This window comes from Pygocentrus nattereri, chromosome 27 (genome assembly GCF_015220715.1).
Source record: "Pygocentrus nattereri isolate fPygNat1 chromosome 27, fPygNat1.pri, whole genome shotgun sequence".
Taxonomy (NCBI): Eukaryota; Metazoa; Chordata; class Actinopteri; order Characiformes; family Serrasalmidae; genus Pygocentrus; species Pygocentrus nattereri.
Window position 1 is genome coordinate 5,580,379 of NC_051237.1, and position 20,503 is coordinate 5,600,881.

Here is a 20,503-nt window from a genome sequence, read left to right on the forward strand (position 1 = left end):
AAAAAAGAATCCAACTGTAGAGATTACATATCTAAACGTGCCCTCTGCTGTCGCTAGAAATAACGAACCAAATGGGTTAAAAGGGAGTTGTTTTGCGCGAGGCCTGTTCTCCCTCAGGTGAGGTTATTGTTGTTGCTCATGTCGGACACGGACCGCTCCAAGGTTTCAGCTACAGTGACGTGTCGTATAAAGAGCAGCACAGACGCGCGGACGCACCCGCTGTTACTCTGCCTGTCTGACGCTTTTCTGGCAGTAAACTCGTGCATCGGGGTGTGATGGCACTGGAGAGTATTAGACACAGTTTGTGACCCTGACGATTGGATTAAAGGATCGGTGTACTACAACATTGCTGTCAAAAGCAGCAACAAAACGCTCATATTTTCAGTCACATGTCAATCACGTGACGTTTCCATCGGGTTGCCAGATTGTGCCCCTAAAAGAGCCTTTGTGCCGCTGATGAAGAGCTAGGCGCATACGCGGGTATGTTTACTTATAAGCACGTGTAATAACAGCGGGAAATTCAGAAAATAATACACATAACTGTAATGCACGACTTCGCAACGAGAAGAACGAATGCCACATAATAAATTGCTTAGACAAGTGTTGTACTGGATAACAATCTCAGGGACCCTCCAATAGGATAGGGACCCTCCTCTCCTATAGGAACATCCCTCATTACTCCTCCCACTGAACAAGTTATCTGATTAACAGAAAAAATCCTGCTCTCTGAAACACTTTGCTCGCCTTGCGATGTAGTTTTTTGTTGTTGTTTTTATGATAGGGCTGGGCAAATGACAATATGTGTCATTATTGTGATAAATTACATCACCATGTCACATGTTTTCCCGAGAATACTGAGGATATCGCTGCACTTAAAAACTTCACTCAACTGCAAGTTTGATTACAAAGAGATGGCGGTGTAACGACACAGTCAGCCCACCAGTCGATTCTCGATACTGGGTCCACGATTCGATGTTTTCATGATATTTTGAACAAAATTCGAATTGAGAAAAACGATGACTTTAATAAGACACAAACGCTGGGAGGCTGAGGAGTGCTGGAAGGAGGTGTTGATTGGTGCTGATCATTCTCAAACTCTGGTGTTTTAACAATGCAGTTAGATGGCATAATAACAGAATATCCACTATCTGCGATGCCTCGCCACACCTCCGTGATGCCCACTAGCTGTCACAGGTCACAGAATAGAATTTACAACCACTTGTCTCTGTGTTCGCACTCTGTGAAATTAGACCTCTGCATTTAACCCATCCGTGCAGTGAAACACCCACACACGCATGCACACTAGTAAACACACACACTAGGGGGCAGTGAGCACACTTGCCCAGAGCAGGGATGGGAAACACTGCTTTAATAAATCAGTATTTAAGCATTCGTAATTTCTGGCAATACAGGATTAATTTAATCCTCCCGAGAGGGAGGGCCTGAAACCGACACCGACGTGAAACCTAATTTTTTACACCTGGCCTCAACAAGAACGTTTATATGAAGGGGATCTGGCAACCGCGTTTCTTCACAACTCCGTGACGTTCACCGCCAGCCATTTTGAGTTGTTTGTTCAGAGACGCGGGTTTGTTTTTCTCCACAGACAGAAGGGGAAGACCAACGACACGACAAAAGAACAGCTCCAGAGACATTTTACACAACCATTTTGTAATTATGGGTCCACCGAGAAGCAAATCTAGTCGTTTATTATCCGAAAGAAGGGAGAATTTCAGTTGGTTTGTTCATTTATCTTGACATGGCATGGGTGGTTTGGTCGGTTGGTCTGTGACGACGGAGGAAAACAACGCAGCAGCGGAGAGAAACGAGTTGGGCAGCAACCAAGCTTTCGCACGGGAAAAGTGTTTTATTTAGCTAACAGATTGTCATTTGAGAGCAGTACACAGTTGTGGTTTCTTAAACGAAACAGCCAACGCTACGGCGGTTAATCCATTGACAAAATGATAGCTGCGAGCACGCGAGATGTTGAACAGTAAACGTTAGTTAACGTTAGCTGTCTTTGCTAACCGAACCAGACACACCACGCAGTTCCCGTTCTGCTAGAAGAGGCGGCGAAGCAGAGACCAGACAGCTATAACAAAAAGGCAGAAAATGTAAGGGTGACGCCTTGAACAGACGTTGGCTAGCAAGCTATCAGTGACCTGTTAGAGTTAATCTGAAATGTAGCTGACGTTAAGTGAACTCGGCGTGTTGTTGGCGAGGGAGAGTGCGAGCGCACAGCTTAGCTTAGCTGAGAGAAGTTTCGTTAGCTAAGCAGCCACAAGGAGCCTAAACATGGAGACTCACAGCAGCGGTGACACTACAGCAGACCGTGGGCCGAGTTCACGGCCTTAAACTCCAGGATGTCAAGCAGTTCTGTGTTCTTGTACCAGGTGCCAACGCCTCCAGGCATCTTACATTTCTCTGCCATGGTCGCCTTTACCCCCTGTCATTCACTCGTGCGTTACTGAAGACAGTTTAATGCAATATGAACACAAACAAGACGTGTCGTGGAAGAGACTCCAAAGTCCGCAGTAGTCAGGCCTCGTAAAGCCTAAATATTTTTTTCTGAGCTAGCTTAAGGTAGCACATTTGTTCAACTTAAGTCAGGGATCTTCTTCTCTATCTCCAAAAGTAATAAGCTGTCGGCATGTCATTTGTTTTGCCAGTGTCAGTTACATCTAGCTATAAAATGCAGAATTGAGGTTTGTTGAGCTCGGCATTGAAGCAGTAGTGAGATATTAGTCTAAAACTGGCCTGCGCTCGCTCGGCTTGTTGCTCAAACATGGTGTGATATTCAGACACGATTCAAAATTGTTGAGCCCCATGTGCACTACCCATACTGATCTCAAAATGACTTGATTCAGTGAAAAAATGGTTTGATTTTGGTAGATTTGTTTCCTCGTTAGAATTAGTGTATTTTACAGGTAGTGCCGGATCTTTTTTTCTTTAACTGTTTTTTTTTTTTTTAATATTAAAAAAAAACGCAAAGCAATTTAAACAACGTAGCTAGCCTACACATAGGAGGCACTGAAAGGGGGAAAAAGTGTATAAAGAAAAAAAAATCCTACATAACAATGGGAGACCCAACATCTCGAAGAAATCAAACGAGAAACCGACTCCGTGCCCAGCTACGGAAGAAAAGGGAATCTTTGGCTGACCAGTTCGACTTCAAAATCTACATTGCCTTCGTGTTTAAGGAAAAGGTGAACTGCATAATTTGACTCATCCGCTTCGTTGCACTGTAGTGGAATGCACTTCATTTAAAGCATTGACATTAAACTGCAGGGGAGAGGGATGGGGGGCATAGCTTCTCAGTAAACTGGATAACTAAAAGGGAATTACACCGACTTTTAGAAACTGAATAATTCAGTCAGTTGTAAAGTCATTCAGAGTGGTTTCATATGAAATGATTCATTGTAGAGAAACTTGACAACTTGGATTTCTTGGTGATGGGGACCGATGTCTGTAACACTAAAAATGGCCTTTTTAGTTACTTTCCAAAAGGGACAGTGTTATCTGATTCTTTTATGTGGTGTTGATCACATGGTAAATTAGTGGGTAATCTGGGGAAAAAAAGTCTTTGGGGGCAATTTAACCTCACAGTGCCTTTCATGTAATCCTTCACCATAAATGTCTTTTGAAAATGTTTTAGTAGGGTTTTACTTAAGTAAAACAGTGTCTCAGGCAGCAGGTTTGTGATCATATAATGTAGAAATTTTGTGAGGGAGCTTTTAGAGGCTTTGAGCTCTTCAGGTATGTAGTTCCCATCATCACTTTTGTGAACATGGGGCATTTCAAAGCAAGTCACTCCAAATAATTTTATGTATATCTTAACAATTACGTTATGTAGATATTTAGAAAAATCTGATTCTTCTGTTTAACTTGAGCCAAACGTTAACTAGTAATGTTTCTAAGCGCTGTTTCTGTTGCGCAGGTATTTTTGTCCCATCAGGCTAACCAAGAAACCCTACTTTGTGAAATACTCCCCTAGTTTTGGATTTTGTTCTGAGTCTTACAGACTTTGAGTTCATTGGCTTTTCAGCCAGTACATTCATACCCAGATATTGTATGGATCTATTCTTTGGGACTAATTGCTCTAGGCTTTCATTAGGCAAGAGACTGAATTGGACTAAATTGTAGGCCTCAATTTTAATTATGTTAAAGGAGAATTGTGCAATATTTTGGAAAAAACAGCATTTCAATTGGTGAAACAAAGCTGTTCAGAGTGGTTTGATGTGAAATTATTTTTCTACAGCACAAATAGTGTTTTTTTTTTTTTTTTTTTTTTTGGTAACTAAAACTGTCAGTGAACCGCAGTGTGTCTGGAGTTTTTCATAAATTTTTTCTGGAGATTGTCATAAATAATGTGAAATAGTGACTTAACAAATCAAACGTCTTGTTCATCTGTTTAAATAATCAAATTGGCTTATTAACCATCTTGTTTCCTAGCTATGTTTACGTAGTACCTGACTTTGGTAGTACTATATTGAATTGATACCACACATGCGTCTCAGTTACACAGAATCAAGTGTAAAGCCTGTATTTTTTTCTGCATGCATACATTAGAATGTGTTTCATAGCTAGCTAACGGACAATCTTTGTGCTGCCCTATAAATGTTACAGCACCAGGTTCAAAGACAGTTTGTTCATTTATGATGTGTCAGTATATTTACTGCTTTGTTTTATTTACATTTATTACAAAATCATATTTAAGATGAGCCTTAAATTGTGAAATCTAATGACTGGAAAGTTATTGCAGTCAGCTTATATAATTATCATCTCAAGTAAACGGTGACAAATCAGGAAAAAAAATCTTTGTGAATAGTTTTGCTTTACAATACCTTCCACCATGAACATATTAAAAAAAAAAACAAATAGGCATCACATTTTTAATAAAGAGAAGTAAACATCCATTTTAAAAATATAACTTTCTGCCTATGATGTTCAGCTACTTTAAATTTGAGTAACTTGTAAAATAGAAAAATGATCAACAAAATGATTGATTTGGCCAGCAATGCTGAAACCTTTGCAGGCCAAAAGTCAACTGTACAGTAGGAAATGAGCTAGGAAACATTTCTGGACATGCCATTCACTACTTAGATCATTGAACTCACCAGAAAATGGAGCTTTGTGAAATATCCACTGATTTGTATCATGTTATTAGAACTGTTGTATACCAACTTGCATCAACTTGCTTAATGCTGTAATCATGTGTTCCTTATTTCTGAGCAGAAAAAGAAGTCTGCTCTTTTTGAGGTAGCTGAGGTGGTACCTGTGATGACCAACAACTATGAAGAAAATATCCTCAAAGGAGTGAAGGAATCGAGCTACTCTTTAGAAAGTTCATTGGAACTTCTTCAAAAAGATGTTGTGCAGTTGCATGCCCCTCGCTACCAGTCAATGCGCAGGGTAAGTCATTTTTTTGCAGTTTGGTTTTGCTTTAGTTCTAGTTTAGAGTTTACCTGAATAATTTTATACTCTCCAATAGGGCTGCACAGTACAGAGTAAATGCAAGGTGAAAGATTATCATCACATGTTTTGGTAATTTTTGAGATTAGTTAGGAGAAATCAGAAATACTGTCCTTTGCATTTTGTGGCCTTTTGATGTGCCAGTATTGCAGGGTAAACTATAGTACAGTGAGGATTAACCAGTGGTTTGCCAAAAATAACTCTTTAGTCATATTGAGTGGATGATGGAGTGCTTTTATACTAATCAAACTGTGGTTCCCTATAAGGAATCTGTTGCGTCTTCCTCATGTGGTAGTTCAGCTGTTATCTTAAGAGATGCGTGCAAAAAAAGTGATGTAAACTAACATGAGTTCTTTGAAATAGAATAGCATTTACTATTGTAGGTTAGCACAATAGACGTAGTTTAACAATATTACTTGTTTTTTAATGTTTTTTATGACAGCAAGACATTGACGTTAATGTTTCACATTTTGATTTACTGGAGAATGGTGACAGCGCAGTTCAGATAAAATGCACCACAAAGTGTGTGTTCCTCTTCATTGTAGGAAGACCAAGTATACCATACACTGTAAAAGGAAAATCACTTGTTATTTTATTTCTTTGCCATTGCAAAGTTTTTGTATTGGTGGTGAAAAAAATTCATGTAGTGTGTGAAATTAGATTAGATGTAAACTTGCTAATTTAGTTGTTTTTTCCTACTGATCATTGAAATTCTGTGATCTCACTATGGTTTCTAAATATGTAAAGGATGTAATAGGTTGCACCCAGGAGATGGACTTCATCCTTTGGCCCCGCAACGATATTGAGAAGATAGTCTGTCTTCTGTTCTCCAGATGGAAGGGAGCTGACCATGAACCATTCAGGCCTGTTCAGGTAATCTACACGCCATAGAAGTTACATGCTTTAAAAAAATAGCATAATTCTAACCCTTCTTATATATCATTGGTGTTTTTTCTTGCTCTATTTGCATTCAAAGGCAAAGTTTGAATTTCACCATGGAGACTATGAGAAACAGTTTTTGCATGCTGTTGGCCGGAAGGACAAAGCTGGGATGGTTATGAACAACCCAAATCAGTCTGTATTTCTTTTCTTGGACAGACAGCACTTGCAGGTTGGTCCTTTTTGGACCTGGTTTATTTAGACAGTAATGTGTATTTATATTTATATTATTGTCACCTTTTGGACATATTTTTCTACAGACTCCAAAAACCAAGGCCACAGTTTTCAAGTTGTGCAGCCTATGCCTCTACCTGCCACAGGATCAGCTGACCTGTTGGGGGGTTGGGGATATCGAAGACCACCTCCGTCCATACATGCCAGACTAGGAGAGACATAGAAGATTCCTCCCAAGGCCACTGAAGCAAGTTGACCTCATATACATCCCTCAGTTGAATAGAATTGAACTTGTGCTTGGAACTCTCCTTTTTGTTAACCACTCATTTTCATTCTGAGGTTAATTTAGTTGTTTATGTCCCTCCAGCCAACCACTTTTGGGTTGGTTCATTCATTTACTCTACACTTAACCTGTCTGCTTTTATTTGAACTTGCACGAACATTGTTTTGAGTGGTTGTTCTCTTGGAGCAGCACTGTCAGCAACAACAGTCACAGAAGGAACTTTGTATATGGGGGAGTAAAAAAAGCAAACCAATGCAAGAGGTTCTTGTATTTGGGCTTCTTGTGTTGCTCTGGTGCTGATACCAGTGACATGAGTGGGTAGTTAACTTGTCTCTAATTTTTTGGGGAAAGGATAGTTTTAAGAGTACAGACAATCAGTGACAGATGATCAAACAGCCTGCTTAGTCTTAGTGAAAAGGCTAATTTTCCTAGATGAACAATACTTGGTTAAATTTATTTGGTGTAGACATTGCTTCTCATTTTCAACTGCCTGTTTTGCTGGACTTTTTTTTTTTTTTTTTTTTTTTTTTGGAGTGTCATTCCTTGCCTGTACCTTTCTTCATTTTATTTTTTGTAATTTCTGGAAGAGTGATGCCTGATGGGTTTGGAGGTATTAAACATACTTTTCATCTGAGGATATGGACATTAAGTGAAGTCTGTAGGATGGATTCTGGGTGGGTTTTAGGGGGTTTGGCCTTTCTGAAAGTTAATGTTAACTGTTAAGCAGTTCATGCATTATTCATTCATGCTACTGATACCTGATTTTTGTCTTCGGTGGTGGATATTCAGCGGGGAAACTAATGCTTAAGTTCATGTACCTAACAAAATAATTTTGTGGAAAATTGAAATGCATCATTAAACTTTGTTTGCTTCTTTGACAACCCCCTTTATGAGTACTTAGAATCTCAGAGCTTGGACCGTGGTATCTGTAAGCCAACTTTGTTGGATAATAAAGCATAAATCTAACCATCCCTTCCACTGTAAATCTCATGGGTTCCTCTGAAAGGCGTTTGCTATGTTCATGACTTGCTCATTCTGTTCAACAACACTGCTAAACATATCCCAATACAGTCCAAACAAAGAAATCTTGTGCTGGTGCTTTTATTATACTTTACATATGTGCAGCATAACTTTACACGAGTTCCATTGTTTTTTATGACCTTTGTGCAAGGTCCATCAGCTGCCAAGGTGCTTTGTGTGCCGTCCCTGAGCGATTATTTTTCCGGTAGTTTTGTTTATGAGATCCACAGTAGCGAATGCCAGAGTTCTTCCTTCCTTTAAAACCTGGGCGGTGATCAAGACGTCTTCACCAAGTTTGGCTGCGTTCATGTACCTGTTAACACCAGATAGGCGCTGTTAGCTATGAGGCATTTGGGTTGTTAAGTATTATTAGTTTATTTAAATGCTTATTTATAAACGTTAAAACGGGTCTTGGATATGATTACTTCCATCACCTTAGCTGGAAAAGCCTTACGTGATGTTCATGTCAACACTAACTCCCGGGGCGCCTCTCTCGCTGTACATAATGGCAGTTGTGGAAATAACATCAACCAGAGTGGCAGTCAGGCCTCCGTGCAGCGTCCCTAATCGGTTTGTGTGCTCCTCTGCCACCTTCATCTCGCAGACCACCTTACCAGGACTAGCTGACACGATTTCAACCTGTTTGGAGTCATGACATTTTTCCCATAATACATGTTTAAATAAAAAAGAGGTATCAAAAAGAAAGGAACTGTCACGTTTTATATTCTTTTATAGCAAAACGTATTTATAGAGCACATTTGAATGCACAAAAAGTGCAGAGAGAAGAAAGAACAAAATAAAGCACTGAAAAAAAAGAAAAACGAAAATGTAATTAAAAATGCTAAAATAACCGGCTCTAAACAACGAACAATATAAATGAACTAATGATAATGAAAAAGTTGAACAAAAAGTGTATATACATGCATGTAACAGCAACGGTTTTAGGTACAGATATAACTGCTGTGATGTCTGTCGTTCTCAACCTGGGGTGGTAAGACTGCGCGCCCGCCATATTGGTGCGGTCAAAATTGGCTTGTAAACAAATACACGTGTATTTTATATTATATATTATTCATGATGAAATCATAGCTTCCTTAGTACATTTTCATGGTTTTCACTTTTTCATTATTTAAATGTCTATAACATGGCCCTGCTTTCGTAAAACACATCGGTTTCCAACAGTTAACTTAGCTAGGTTTTATTGTATTTTATTAGATTTTATTGTATTGCACTGTGTATTGTAGTTTATTGTATTGTATTTTATTGTAATTCTACTGCATTGAATGGCACAGAGTTTTGTGTTCAACTCTTTTTCTCTTGGTGTCTGCAGTGACATCTTGTTTCTAGCAGTATCTGAGCTCAGGACTCTTTTCTCTAAGCTATTGGTAACTAGCAAAGATACTTTCTCTAGATTGACAAAGCACTTCTTGTAAGTCGCTCTGGATAACAGCGTCTGCTAAATGCTGTAAATGTAAATGTAAGCTAGGTTAGTTATAAACGAACCGTCCCAAGACGGCGGCGTCGTTGACGTGCCTGGCCGTATCTAACGCGGCATCTATGTACGTGCTGCGTCCAAAATTACTACCGTACTAATTAGTATATGACAAGTAATACGCCGCGATCAGAATGATTTCCTTAGTATAGCATGTAGATTATAATACAGCAGCACGCAGTTTGGGACGCAGTCTTGGTTTTAGGTGCGTCTTCAAGGTTGAGCACTCACCTTTTTCAAAACGCGGTCAAACCCAGGACTGTCCACCATGGCCCGCAAGACCTGCTTCAGCGAGTTTAAAGACAACGAAGCCATTGCAGCTTTTCTTTATAACAGACAGCAAACGAACCTTGACAAGATAAAAGGTCACAAAAATGCCCAGGAACTTGTCTTTTACCCTAAAAGCATTTCCTAAAATAAGTGTCTCTGATGATTACTTCTTTTGGCTATTACTTTTGTGAAGCAGATTATATTTCGACTTTTTAAAATGTAACTAGATTGTGAATATATATTTTTAATTGTGTTACATAAAATTGTACTACATATTTTTTTTAATATTTGATGAATAATTATTGGGACTGTGGGAACCTTTATTTCGATCCCAGAGCCGGTTTATGGTTTCCTTCCGTTCCGTCAACTAACGCGCTCGGTCAGCAGCATAGTGATCTCCTGAAGACGTCCCCGTGTCCGAGCGTCTGTCTGTCCTCTCTCACCGCGCCCATGGGAAGATTTCTGACCGCTTATATTGATCCTGGATTTTACTCTCTACCTGAAAATGTTTTGTTTTTGTGTTTGTTATTGAGAATAATTCCGCAGTGTATGAATTATGATCTCATAAATGTCAATAAAGGTGATTTTAATAATTTAATAATGCCTAGCCGTTATTCTTGGTTATTGTGCCAGAGACGAGACGGTGTGTTAAAACTATTTTTCTTTCAATGAACAGAAAGGAGAAGACTGAAACATACTTCGTTTTCTTGTGTTGTTTATGGCTCTGTTGGGCTGTTTTATAAGATCAGGACAAGGACAAGCTACTTTGCAATAATTTGTAGATACTGATATTTTTCTGAATCAAACCCACAGCTGCAGGACTGAAAACTCCATTGAACCTGAAAAACCTTATTATTATTATGATTATGAGTATTTTTATTATTATTATTATTTAAACATTCGTGTACAGGGGCAAATGTACAGCTCCAACTACATCTTGGAAGAATAAAACATACAGATTTAAACGGAACCTGTTCAAATAAAAGGGCATTACATACACCCACAGATAAATAACATAGTAAAATAAAATAATGGATGGATGGATGGATGGATGAATAAAATAAAATAAAGAAATAAAAAATATATAATAATAATAATAGTAATAATAACGATCATCATCAACAACAACAATAACAACGACCAACAACAACAACAACAACAACAATAATAATAATAATGGCAAAAAGAACATTGTGGTGAAATATGCATTTTAAAGCTCTAAAGCAGGACACTACGGTAATAGAAACTAAGCAGTACTTTAAAATAAATATATTTTGTCTTTGTTCGGGAGTCCCTCACTGGTCTATTACTGGAGCGGTAGGCAGGCGGCGCCGCAGACCGTCCCCCCTCTTTACCTGACCTGCCGCGCATGTCTGCCTGTCTCTGGGATATAAACAAGACTTGCGTGATCAGAGAGGCTGCTGGGGAGCATAATCTGGGCCCGGTAAAGAAACATTTGATTTCTTTCGCATAGAAACGAAACACGGACGGGGTGAAACATGTACTGTTTGACTAAGCAAGTATGTCTTACTTAGCTGTTTTATTCCTCTAGCTGCCGTGCAGCGACCTAGCTGGCTAACAGTTGGCCAGCTAGCTAGCTGTCGCATGCTAAAAACAGTGGGACATGACGTTAGCGTTAGCTCACAGCGTAGTTCGGGTATTTGTTTTAATTTACCTAACAGTTACTTAGGTAACTAGTAACATAACACTGTATGGCCTGTGACCTTTAGGGCTAACTCTTCCAAATTATATCCCTGTTAATATGCTGATATGCATTACAGCATGTTTGTCGTTACCACATAAAAGGATAGCTTAGCTAGCTAGCTAACGAAGCTGACGTCAGCTTCTTATACGCCAGTTACTTGCTCGAAATTTTCCGTTCCACCTTAAGTGGAGCGGGAACTGCTGCACCAGCGATACTAACATCATACGAGCAAGCTAAATATATTAGATAAGGGCTTCGCTGTACCGTCGCTGTCTTGCTTGTGTTTTTATCGCCGAACTTAAGTCCGTTTTACTGCCGTTCTAATGGACTTTCTAACGTGCGTTGTTGTAGCTACATGAATAGATGTGAAGTTAGATTTGACAGGGGATCATTCGGTTCAATTACATATTATTTTAGTTATTTATTATGTTTTGAAAGGTCGGGCTGTCAATTTTGCCTTTTAAACTGTTATACTGTGGCCTGGCGCAGTTTTTTTTAGAGTACTTAGCTTAGCTAGCTACTGGGTTTACACTGTAGATAACTGGGAATGAATAATTAGGTAGCTAGTTTAATCAAATTTTATCAGTTTTATAACCATTGATTCAGAAAAACTAGAGTTGGGCCCTTTGACACTTTTTTGTTGCTGGGATAAATAGTAGCATATCGCTGTTGTCGAAACAAAACATAGTATCGGAATTTTTATCGATTTTCTGTTTCTGACATAATTCGAAAATGCACGTTGGCCTTGATATTATGTGTGAATTTCATGAAGAATGGCCAAAAATGTCTGGTTCCATTGACTTGCATTGAAAGTAATGTATGTTTTTCTCTCTTTGGAGATGCAAGATTTTGTTCCAACAGCAGTGGTGATATGGATATCATCAGTACTTAGAAACATTTCCAGCTGCGTGTTTGATTAGAATAAAAGCATTATTAGTCCTATTTAATGCAGCACAGTGTGTGAAAGGTTGAATAAAAATAATTGGATTCAGTTACTGGACTCATAGTTCTTGATAGTATTCAGCAAAATGAAGCCCTACCGTATCTGTGGTAACTTTGAAGATGTCAGATAAAATAAATATGACATGGTGTGTAATGTAAAAAATAGCAAAGAAAAATTTCCTGAAGTATTGTGATATTATATTTTGTAGGGATGCATTGATACCGATACTGGTATTGGGTATTGGGCCGATACCATGCTCTTTTACTTGTCACTGATGCCAACGTTACGATCCACGCTGTGATATAACCCCGAGTTTGCACTGCTGCGCTAATGAACAAGTGACTCAAGACGGTCGTGAAGGAAGCCCTGCTCACACAGAGAAGTGTTGCTGACTCTGTGAAAGTCAGCCACAGAAGTCTTTGGTCACTTTAAACATTCCGCTTTAGTATACTCCCATCAGACCTACACCATTATTTCTGCCCCCAATAACAACTGCTTCCCCAGTATGTGTGGAGACCCTGGTTACTGTGTTTGACTGAATAGAGCAGTGCGGTATAAACATTAATACGATAATATCTATCTATCTATCTATCTATCTATATATATATATATATATATATATATATATATATATATATATATATATATAGACACACACACACACACACACACACACATAGATAGAGAGATAGAGAGAGAGAGAGAGAGAGAGAGAGAGAGAGGGCATATGATAGGGTGCCAAGAGAGGAACTGTGGTACTGTATGAGGATGTCCGGTGTAGCTGAAAAGTATGGTGGTGGTGCAGGACATGTATGAGGCTAGTGAGACAGTGGTGAGGTGTGCAGTTGGAGTGATAAATGGTTTCAAGGTGAAGGTAGGGTTACATCAGGGATCAGCCTTGAGCCCCTTCTTGTTTGCAATGGTGATGGAAAGGGTGACAGATGAGGTCAGTCAGGAGGCTCCATGGACCATGATGTTTGCAGATGACATTGTAATCTGTGGTGAGAGTAGAGAGCAGGTGGAAGAGAATCTGGAGAGGTGGAGGTTTGTACTGGAGAGGAGAGGAATGAAGGTCAGTAGAGAAATACGGAATACATGTGTGTGAATGAAAGGGAGGAAGGTGGAAAGGTGAAGATGCAAGGAGTAGAGGTCATAAAGGTGGATGGCTTCAAATATCTTGGGTCAACCATCCAGAGCAATGGACAGTGTAGAAAAGAGGTGAAGAAGAGGGTACAGGCAGGATGGAGTGGGTGGAGACGGATGTCAGGGCTGATGTGTGACAGAAGGATAGCAGCAAGAATGAAAGGCAGAAAGGCAGTTACAAGACAGTAGTGCGTCCTGCTATGATGTATGGTTTGGAGACTGTGGCTCTGTCTAAAAGACAGGAGGCTGAGCTGGAGGTGGCGGAGATGAAGATGCTGAGATTTTCGTTGGGAGTGACAAAGATGGACAAGATTAGAAATGAGCAGATCAGAGGGACAGTGAAGGTGGAGCAGTGTGGAGATAAAGCCAGAGAGGCCAGGTTGAGATGGTTTGGACATGTGTTGAGGAGGAATAGTGGATATATTGGTCAAAGAATGTTGGAGATGGAGCTGCTGGGCACAAGGAGAAGAGGTAGACCTCAGAGAAGGTTTATGGATGTAGTGAAGGTGGACATGGAGATGGTTAGTGTAAAAGAGGAGGCAGTGGATAGGGCAAGATGGAGGCAGATGATCCGCTGTGGCGACCCCTAAAGGGAGCAATAGATAGATAGATAGATAGATAGATGGATAGATAGATAGATAGATAGATAGATAGATAGATAGATAGATAGATAGATAGATTTTTTGTACAATAGGCTGCAGAGAGACAGTATTTTGCTAACATGTACATCACTGTCTGGTTTAGTTTTAGTGCACATTGTTACCAGCGCTGTGCAGTTTCTCTTTGCTCAGTACTCGGTGTGCAGTGTGTTGTTTTGAGTGAAACAGCTTTATTGAAATTGTCCGTAGACAATAGGGCCGCACGATATTGACATAAAATGTGATGTTGATGAAGCTGTGAGACATCACGATGACAACATGAGCATCAATACATTTCTATTGAAATAGTGTGTCTGTGGCTGGATGTAATGCAAGTGCAGACATTTTTTGGGATGTGTAAACAGAAATCTAACTAATCTCTCTTTAAACCCCTCTTTAAACAAATAGCAAAGTACATAATGACGTTCTTGTTTATGGTTGAGTGTAGTTAGGCACTGTGTTCTTAGTTGGTCAGGGCCTCTTATTTTGAAGGACTCTGGGGTGTGTAATGTTGCAAGCTTCAGTAGAAAATATCACAATAATGAAAACAATACGATTTATTGTGCAGCCCTAGTACAGAGCTGGACAGAGTGTTTCATACTGCTTGAGTATGTAAATCACAGTTTTTGTCCATACTTGATGGAGTATTCAAACGTACAGGGCGCGTCACCAAAGAACAAGATTTCTAAAATCGTACAGCGTGTGTGGACATTCAGCTACAGTCTTACCACCCAGCCAAACAAAAGACTTCAGACTTAAATCAAGCTCTTCAGATGCGCTAGGATCAGATGGGATTTCTGCTGTTACTGTGCTACAGAGACCATTGTTGAAAGAGACAGATCGAGGTTCAAACCAATGGAACATACTTTACTCACAGCTGTTCAGAAGGGCATTTTTGGTGATGAACAAAATCTGCTTTTCTCCACTGCAGTGGTACTTGATCGAAGGTAAATCATAGTAGCTAATACAGATCATTTAATATGAGTTTGGGCATTGGTGATTTAAGGTACATTGCACTCATTTACACTAACAACTACATAATTCTAAGTAGATTATTCAATGTTGTTTTGGACTTGGTCTAAAAAAAGGGGTGTTGCTGCATCCCTAATATTTTGCCTTATCACCATTGGATAGGAGACCATTATTAACTATTGACCATTTTTTTCTTGTCAGTCTTATGTGCTACTTGTTTTGAATGCAGTGTTATTGGATGTTATTTCTGTGCCTCCACATGTTTGCTTTCTAAAATTAGTTGTATTGAGAATTACAAGCTGATGCATCAAAATTAACATGTTAGTCAACAATGCATGGAAAATTCCTGACAAAATGTCTGTGCATCTTGACAGGTTTGCCATCTAATTTTCTAGTTGATGTTAATGACGCGTTTCCTCCTGCTCGCAGGTGTAATCATGGGGACGACACTGTCTCACCTGCCTAAGCAGACGTGCCACGATGAGTGCCATGACAGCCTGACCTCTTCACCTGAGTACAATGCCATGCAGAGTGAGGACAACAAGAATGGTGGAGATGTCTCCCAGTTCCCTTATGTAGAGTTCACTGGTAGGGACAGTGTGACCTGCCCAACGTGCCAGGGTACTGGGCGGATCCCACGAGGTAAACATGTTTTTTTTTTTTTTAATTTATTTTTTTATTTTATTGTTTTATTGCTTTAACAAGCTTTACTAAAGAACCATTGAAGAGCCATCCTTTTAAAGAGTGTATACTTGTGACTGGTAATATGAGCATGAGTCATTGGTGCAGTGTGATTGTTTTCATGCAGGTCAAGAAAATCAGTTGGTGGCATTGATTCCATACAGTGACCAGAGGTTGAGACCAAGGAGAACGTAAGAGCTCTATTAGTACTTTGTGCTTCGGGAGATATTGATATTTTTAAAATTTTCTATCCCAGAAGAAATTACCTAAGCAATTTTCGGTCAGTTGTCCACACAGGCCTAGTTGGGGATTCATGTGACCCTTTGTAGTGTGCATAGAGAAAGCACTTTAATGTTGATAATGTATGTGTTTCACAGAAAGTTATATGTGACGGCCTCAGTGATTGTGTGCCTGCTGCTCTCCGGGTTGGCAGTGTTCTTCCTTTTTCCCCGCTCTATTGACGTGAACTACGTGGGGGTGAAGTCAGTCTATGTCACCTATGACCAGACCAAGCGCACCGTGTATCTTAATATTACTGTAAGCTTCTAACAGTGTTTCAGCTTAAAGGAAAACTCTGGTGTTTTGTAAACCTTTATATTATAACCATCTTTTGCTGTATATAACTGTGAAATAAAGCTGAATCTCCTAACAGTGTGTTGTTTTATTTTATAGAACTTGCTGAATATTACTAACAACAATTATTACTCCGTGGATGTGGCCAACATCACAGGACAGGTGCAGTTCTCCAAGACTGTGATTGGAAAGACCCGCGTCAGTAACATTACCAGTATCGGCCCCCTGGACATGAAGCAGGTAGATCTTTTGTCTGTGACCATAAAGGTCCTGCATTATTTTATTCATATTATATTTTATATGGTACTGAGAACACAACCGATTTAGATAATGTAAATTTTTGATGTGATCCACATTCAAAACGTCTAATTTTTCACTTTTTATCTCAAAGACTCTTACATTGAGGGGAAACAAATATTCAAACACTTGGGTTTGGTTTATTAATCTACTTCCAGTGTATATGCAGTGGGGTCTAAAAGTCTGAGACTGTACTGAAAATCTTTTTTTTTTCTTTTTCTTCATTTAAACTTGGAAATAAACAACAGGAAAATTTTTGAGTGAGAATAAATAAATAAAATAAAGGAGAGTTATGAGGAAAAAATGTTTATGATTCTGCACTGTTTCTAGGCCACTACTCAATTTCAAACAAATTTGTGGCATTGTGCATGTTGAGGGTAGTTTTTAAGTTTTATCTCTTCCGTTGAATCATGGCTCTCAGAAGGATTCAGTTTCCTCATCAGAGTTATTTTGCCCAAAGCTTGTGAAGTCTATGCCAGCTCGAGTGCATGGTCATTTTGATGCTCATCATTAAAGCAAAAGAAGGATATATCAGATACTAAGAAATTCTAAAAATGGTGTTAAAATTTCAAAGATTGTGTTTTTCATTCAAACGTTTATGCTAATAATAGATTTTGTAAGGAAAATCTATTAAACTAGAAAGGAATACAAAATAGAAGCATTTTTTCATAGTTAAAAATTGTTAGTGGAAAAGGTATTTAGACATCACAAATAAATAACAGCATTGAGATGTCTACAGTAAGAAATGATTTTTTTGCAGCATTTTAGTTCTTTAACTCCCCAGGGCTGTAGAGGACTCTGTTTCAGAATCCATCATCAATTTTCAGTGGAGTTCAAGTCAGGAGATTAGCTAGGCCATAGAAGTATCTTCACTTTTTTAGAAGCCAGTCTTATTTTGCATGTAGGTAGACAAGTCTGAGAACATGTATACTATGATATTGTTTTAATAGATATAAGCAGATGTATCCACTGGAAGTATATAAATTCTTAAAAATAAAATCTCTGAATGTTTTTTTTTCTCCCTCATTGTATTTCCTTTTTACATTCTTTCACAACTTCAGTCTTTAGATTCCGAGGGTACTGATGTTGTTCTCTCCATGTGTTTCAGATTGATTACATGGTGCCCACCATCATAGCAGATGAAATGAGTTATATGTAGTAAGTATGATTCTTTTTCAGACATCAAAATACATACAACTTTGTGACCATTTTTTTCATCCCAAGCTGTTTTAATTTTCAGTGACTACTGTACTCTGCGTACCATCAAAGTGCACAACATTGTGGTCATGATGCAGTAAGTTTTGCACCTTCACAAGCTGCATATTTTCTGAAATGAATTACAAATGCCAACATAAAGTATTTTCACAGCACACATGGATGATCAGTGACAGTGAAGAGTGGCAGTAATGTTAAGTAAGATGTTTGGACGCTTTGTTTGCAGGGTGACGGTGACCACAGCGTATTTTGGCCACGCTGAACAGGTGTCTCAGGAGATGTACCAGTATGTGGATTGCGGAGGCAACACTACATTGTTGCATGAATACACGTTAAGAACTCCTGAATCAGAATAGAGTTTAAACTCATTGCATTTAGCCCCCTCCACCCCAATACCACAGTCACTGTATTCTTGTTTCTGGCCAAATGTATCTACACTGTATTCCATTGAAGAATAATCAGGGTGGTTTCATATAAACAATGCACTTTATTTTCAAATACCTTTTAATGACAATGCTGCTTCTTGTAGCAGTGGAACAAAACCACTCCAAACTGAACCACTCATACCTACATTTTGTAATTTTTTCACTGGATTTGAAAAAGAAAAATCACTTTAGATGCAAAATTTTTGTTTGTTTACTAACTGATGTTGTTGGTTCCCTGTCTAAAACTGTGTGCATATAACTTGAGTTACTGATAATCTTTTCTAATATTTGTTAACAGTAGTGAGTGATAGGACAACCTGAAAACTATAGGTCATGCATTTTTTTTATGTTTCTTGCAGTGTTATTTCTGTATAATAAGTACAAATATTTATTAGAATAATGGTTTACCTCATGTCAGTACTAGTCCCTCACACCATGCAGTTTCACAAACAATGAGGCAGAGTGTTTGCTCTATGGGTCAATTTCAAGTGGTTTCAGTTTTTTCTGCTTTTCATAAACAAATTACATTTTCTTTGCCTCCATTTCCAAGCTGTACAATACAGGTTCAAAACAACCAGAAAACACACTACTTATTATAACACTGTTTATTTGGGACTAATTGCATTTATCTGAATGTAAATAAGGGTTGTTGCCATGGCAGTATTTGAAAAAGAAAACCAAACATTCCGCACAAGAATTAAACTTCATGCCTTTTGTGGTTTTCATTACATATGGAATCATATGCAAAAGTTTGGGCACCCCTGGTTAAATGACGTTTTGTTTTTCTAAGTGAAATGAAGTTAACATACTCTACAGGGAACACACATCTGCAAATTTAAATGCACAATTACTGTTTATTTTTGGTATTTAATATATTGGGGGAAAATAAATAAAACGTGACCTGTCAAAAGTTATGACAGTTTATATTTTTTGTTAATAAAAAAACAAATAGAAACTGTAAAATGAAGTTCATTTCCTGCAGAAGATGTTATATTCACTTAGAAAGTCAACAAAATTTGTAATGTGACCCAGGATGTTCAAACCTCTGCACACAACTGTACATACATTGTTTTCTTCCTTGAGTAAGCTACATGTTTTGCCATGATGTGTTGAACTAAACAGGACAGAACTTTAGTACTAGCACTTTAATATTGCATTTTTAACATTGTTTCTACACCAGATGTGTATAACACAGCATTTTTAACATTTTAATCAGTTATTAACAAATACTATAAAAGCTAATAAGAGAGTAGACACTGGATATTCTGTAACAAGGACATGGCTTGAGGTTCATATAAATTACCTTAGGTTGAAGAACCTGTTTTATAAATGATTTTGTATGATTGGATTGGATTAACTTACTCACTTTGACTGCAATGAATATTTTTTTCAGCAACCTAATAATAAAGTTGGTGTGCCAGCAGGTTTTGTTATATTTACCAACTATGTTTGAAAATGTACAGGCATTTTCTGGATTGTAACTGCTGTATGTTTGAGGTGTTGTTTTAGCATCAGCTTAGTTCTCAGAAATCTAATGAAACATGTAATATATCCAAAAGTGAACCTATGTAAAAAAGACACATGCACATGAATAGTTTTGCTACGTGGTCCTCTGAAACATATTTTCTTGGCATGAATAAAGGTCTAAATCCTGTTGTGACTTTGGCATTAAATTTTTCTTTTCTGTGAATCTTCATAGACAGTGCAGATACATCTGTACTTGGGTGTTTTTCATGATTTTCCCTGGGGCTAGAAAATGGAAGATTTGTGCTTTATATTCAGGAATAGCCTCGTTCTAAAGCAGATTAAGGCAGAATGTAGGTGACTACTGCCATTCCTGCCTTAGGCACACATGAAGTTTGCCGACCGTACATTAGCATCCTGCATAACCTGGAGTTGTTATAGTCTCATAGAAAGTGAGAGAATCTGGAATATTCTAGTCACAGAATCTGGGGTTGGGTAAAAACCAGAATACATGATTTGAATCAAGTTCCTAGAAACAGCAGTATTGAGGTCGTGTGCTGCAAGGGGTTTCTTAAGAAGAGTTCAAAGTGCTTCTTGATCACAGTCTGATAAACCTGGGTCTCTAGTGTTTTTGGTAATTGGAGCCCTGATGACTTGGAGACTACAGATAATCACAGTGAACAGTATGATTACCTTGAAGGCTGAGCAGCCAAATTAAAAATTTAACCATTGCTAGATCTGTGGAAAACAGCTTCACCAGCTGTTCTGCACTAGACTGCAGAGTGAGATTTTCCAAT

General features: G+C 38.5%; 3 protein-coding genes across 4 annotated transcripts; 2 read left to right on the forward strand and 1 right to left on the reverse strand.

The window, feature by feature from the left end:
* Positions 1-1,550: 1,550 nt before the first annotated feature.
* On the forward strand, positions 1,551-7,839 carry c27h6orf62 (chromosome 27 C6orf62 homolog). The gene is made up of 5 exons (XM_017693897.2): positions 1,551-3,206; positions 5,236-5,412; positions 6,220-6,345; positions 6,449-6,583; positions 6,672-7,839. The coding sequence occupies exons 1-5, from the start codon at positions 3,078-3,080 to the stop codon at positions 6,795-6,797; spliced, it is 693 nt and encodes a 230-aa protein (XP_017549386.1). The 5' UTR covers positions 1,551-3,077; the 3' UTR covers positions 6,798-7,839.
* Positions 7,647-9,776, reverse strand: acot13 (acyl-CoA thioesterase 13). Its single transcript, XM_017693907.2, has 3 exons — positions 9,612-9,776; positions 8,343-8,527; positions 7,647-8,201 (listed from the first exon to the last, which is right to left on the reverse strand). Exons 1-3 carry the CDS (start codon positions 9,693-9,695, stop codon positions 8,045-8,047), a joined length of 426 nt encoding a protein of 141 aa, XP_017549396.1. The 5' UTR covers positions 9,696-9,776; the 3' UTR covers positions 7,647-8,044.
* A 1,196-nt stretch (positions 9,777-10,972) lies between these two features.
* On the forward strand, positions 10,973-19,902 carry tmem106bb (transmembrane protein 106Bb). Of its 2 annotated transcripts, none has more exons than XM_017693920.2 (8): positions 10,973-11,094; positions 15,481-15,693; positions 15,860-15,923; positions 16,110-16,269; positions 16,405-16,545; positions 17,711-17,760; positions 17,843-17,896; positions 18,044-19,902. In XM_017693920.2, the coding sequence occupies exons 2-8, from the start codon at positions 15,489-15,491 to the stop codon at positions 18,171-18,173; spliced, it is 804 nt and encodes a 267-aa protein (XP_017549409.1). In that variant the 5' UTR covers positions 10,973-11,094; positions 15,481-15,488; the 3' UTR covers positions 18,174-19,902. The 2 variants fall into 2 exon arrangements, with proteins under 2 accessions (XP_017549409.1, XP_017549419.1); XM_017693930.2 differs by having other exon boundaries at positions 11,030-11,170.
* Positions 19,903-20,503: the final 601 nt, after the last annotated feature.